The sequence below is a fragment of the Melozone crissalis genome, unplaced genomic scaffold (genome assembly GCF_028551555.1).
Source record: "Melozone crissalis strain CALT ecotype California unplaced genomic scaffold, PUWL_Pcris_2 ptg000107l_1, whole genome shotgun sequence".
NCBI lineage: Eukaryota > Metazoa > Chordata > Aves > Passeriformes > Passerellidae > Melozone > Melozone crissalis.
The window spans coordinates 5,796,780-5,800,088 of record NW_026535884.1 but is presented as its reverse complement, the minus strand read 5'-3'; the positions used below and the strand labels follow the sequence as shown (position 1 = coordinate 5,800,088).

Here is a 3,309-nt window from a genome sequence, read left to right as displayed (position 1 = left end):
GAGCGCGCTGGGAACGGGGGGAACCGGGGGAACCGTGAGGGAGAGCGCGAGCCGCGGCCGTGATTGACAGCGGCGCCCGCGCCAGCCAATGGGAGCGCAGAGCGCCCGCGCGGCCGCCCGCACCCCCCGCCCATTGGCCGCCCGCCGGCCGCGGCCTCGCGTGCCGCGCCACCCGCCGCCGCCGCCGCCGCCCCCGGGCCCGGTGTCACAGGGCGGGCAGGGCAGGGCGGGCGGCGAGCGGGGCCAGCGGGGCGGCGGTGCCGGGGCCAGCCCCGCCCGCGCTCTGCCCTCACACTCCACCCCCCCTCCCTGCCCTCACACACACACCGCGCTCCCCCCGCCTCTCTCACCCCACGTGGCCCTGCTAGGGGAGGGGGCGTTCCCCGCGCGCGTGACGGGGCGGGGCGGGGCTTCCCGCCCCGCGCGGGGCATGGGGGGGGTGGAAGGGAGACGGGGGGGGTGAGGAGCGGACCAATGGGAGCGCGGGACGAGCGGGCGCCGGGCGCGGGCCGGGCGCTGATTGGCCGCGCGCGAGTGTGGGAACGGCGGCGGCGGCGGGTTCACACGAATGGGCGCCGCCGCCGCCGCCGCCGCTGCCGCCGCCGGGCTATAAAAGGGCGCGGGCGAGGGGCGGGGGGCGCCGCCGCCTCACGCCCCGCGCCCGCCGCACGCGCCCCGCGCCCGCCGCCGCACGCGCTCGCTTCGCCCCCTCCGGTTTCTCTTTTTCTCCCCGCCTACCGTCCCCCGGTTCGTGCCGCTCTCCCCGCCGCTCGCTTCCATCCCGTTCGCTGCACCGCACGCCTCAGCCATGCCCGCCGACACGGGCATGGAGAAACCGACCGCCTCGCCCATCGCCGGCGCGCCCGCCAGCGCCAGCCACACGCCGGACAAGCCGCGGAGCGCCAGCGAGCACCGGAAGGTAAATGCAGGAGGAGGAGGAGGGTGCCGGTCGGGGCGCAGCAGCGGTGGCGGCGGAGCTGGATGGCGGCAAGCCCGCGGCCGTGCTGAGGTCGGTGATGGTCGGGGCTGGCGGCCGGGGCGGCGCGGGGGTCCCGGGGTGTGCGGGGCGCGCTGACCGGCTCCGCTCTGCCCGCAGTCCTCCAAGCCCATCATGGAGAAGCGGCGCCGGGCGCGGATCAATGAAAGCCTGGGGCAGCTCAAGACGCTCATCCTGGACGCGCTCAAGAAGGACGTAAGTGGGGCTGGGGGACACCGGGGGGACACCGGGAGCGTGTCCGGGCGCGGGCAGCCCTGAGCGAGCCGCTCTTGTCCCGCAGAGCTCGCGGCACTCCAAGCTGGAGAAGGCGGACATCCTGGAGATGACCGTCAAGCACCTGCGGAACCTGCAGCGGGCGCAGATGACCGGTGAGTGCCGGGCATGGCGACAGGGCACCGGGCATGGCGACAGGGCAGCGGGATCCCGACCGGCACCGGGATCGGGATCTGCACCGGGAGCTGAGGGCAAGGGAGCGGGGGATGGTGATCAGGAACCGGGGACAGAGAACGGGAACGGGGATTCGGACAGAAGGCAGGGCACCGGGAACCGGGCTCTGCACCAGGGTTGGGGATTTGAGAATGGGAGAACGGGAGCTGGCGACAGGAGACCGGGACGGGGCTTCTTACAGGGAACCGGGCTCCGGACCCGGGATTGGGGACAGGGGACAGGGAACCGGGGTTGGGGACAGGGAACCGGGGTCTAGACCAGGGGTTAGGGACAGGGGACCGGGCTGGACACCCGGGTTTAGGAGCAGAGGACCGGGAACTGGGCTGCACACCGGTGTTAAGGTCAGAGAGCCGGGCGTTGGGTGCTCCGGACCTGCCGCTCACCTGCCGCCCCCTCCTTTCCTTTCCCCCGCTCCCAGCCGCGCTCAGCGCCGACCCCACCGTCCTCGGCAAGTACCGGGCGGGCTTCAACGAGTGCATGAACGAGGTGACCCGGTTCCTGTCCACCTGCGAAGGGGTCAACGCGGACGTGCGCACGCGGCTGCTGAGCCACCTCTCGGCGTGCCTGGGCCAGATCGTGGCCATGAACTACCCCCCTCCTCCTCCGCCGCCGCCGCCGCCCGCCCAGCCCGCACATCTGGCGCAGCAGCCGCTGCACGTCCAGCTGCCGCCGGGCGCCGCGCCCGTGCCCGTGCCCTGCAAGCTGAACCCCGCCGAGGCGCTGTCCCCCAAGGTCTACGGCGGCTTCCAGCTCGTCCCGGCCACTGACGGCCAGTTCGCCTTCCTCATCCCCAGCCCGGCCTTCCCGCCCGGCTCCGGACCGGTTATTCCGCTCTACGCCAACGCCAACGCGCCGGTGGCGGCGGGCGGCGGCTCGGGCAGCGCGGCCGCCACCCCCTCGGCGTCGCCGGTGCAAGGCTTGACATCATTTGGGGGCAGCATCGCGCCGGCGTCGCAGGCCGGGAGTCCCGTGGGAGAGCGCAGCGAATCCGTCTGGAGACCCTGGTGACTTCCTGCGAGTCTCCAAAAACAACAGAAAAACGACCGCGAACTCTCGTCGGCTCCGTTCTATGGAGCCCCTGCTATGTCTTGGGGTTTTTTAAAGCAGATTTAAAGCAGAGAGGAAGAAAAGGACCTCGCTATGAACGTGCTATTTATTATTTTCAGAGGTTGGGATCTCGACTTGTATTTTTACTCCTTTAAAATGCCTTTATTTGAGATACTTTTTTTAAAGAAACGAACAAAAGAAAAAAATAAACGAGAAATAGTTTTGTAACGAATATTGAAAAAGTTATAATGCCAAAGTTGTTTGTATCCCGTCGGTCTGTGGGTGTGTGCGTGCCTGTGTTGAAGACTTCCAAAAACGAAAAGAGAAAAAAAAAATGCAGGTGTTTCAATAAAGGAACTCTTTGAAATAGAATTTTTTTTTTCCCACCATTTCATTTTGTTTGAGAGTGGGCAAGGACGAGCTCAAAAAATTTGAATAGGACTGGACTTTATGGCTTTGTTTAAGGATAATTGGAAGGGATTTGGGTAAGAAATTGGGGGAGAAGTGATGGGGCTGAGGTGGGGGTGTTAAATATCCCCTGAGTTTTGCAGTCAAGAAGGATTCCTGAAAACCCCGCTGCTGGAAGCGGAGCAAACACCTCGATCCCGCTACCTGCTTCCCAAATCCTGCTGCTTTCCCACCTCGATCCCGCTACCTGCTCCCCAAATCCCGCGGCTTTCCCACCTCCGGGCCGCACAGAAGTTACTCGGGGCGCACAAAAGCGGCCCGAGAGCCCGTCCCCATTGTCGGCAGGGTAATTAGGGGTACAAAGGGTCTCATCGAGTATGCAGCGGGCTCTTTGGCAGCTCGGCAGCCCC

At 67.0% G+C, this 3,309-nt stretch overlaps 1 protein-coding gene across 2 annotated transcripts; it reads left to right on the top strand.

The window, feature by feature from the left end:
• The first annotated feature begins 660 nt into the window (after positions 1 to 660).
• Positions 661 to 2,459, top strand: HES4 (hes family bHLH transcription factor 4). Of its 2 annotated transcripts, none has more exons than XM_054292121.1 (4): positions 661 to 919; positions 1,097 to 1,192; positions 1,278 to 1,365; positions 1,863 to 2,459. In XM_054292121.1, the coding sequence occupies exons 1-4, from the start codon at positions 809 to 811 to the stop codon at positions 2,450 to 2,452; spliced, it is 885 nt and encodes a 294-aa protein (XP_054148096.1). In that variant the 5' UTR covers positions 661 to 808; the 3' UTR covers positions 2,453 to 2,459. The 2 variants fall into 2 exon arrangements, with proteins under 2 accessions (XP_054148096.1, XP_054148095.1); XM_054292120.1 differs by having other exon boundaries at positions 661 to 1,009.
• Positions 2,460 to 3,309: the final 850 nt, after the last annotated feature.

Excerpts from the sequence above, each read along its gene's own strand:
- HES4 (XM_054292120.1), top strand. The coding sequence starts at position 809 with ATGCCCGCCGACACGGGCATGGAGAAACCGACCGCCTCGCCCATCGCC. Across the intron at positions 1,010-1,096 it reads AAGCCCGCGGCCGTGCTGAG|TCCTCCAAGCCCATCATGGA; the intron begins GTCGGTGATGGT and ends CTCTGCCCGCAG. Across the intron at positions 1,193-1,277 it reads TGGACGCGCTCAAGAAGGAC|AGCTCGCGGCACTCCAAGCT; the intron begins GTAAGTGGGGCT and ends CTTGTCCCGCAG.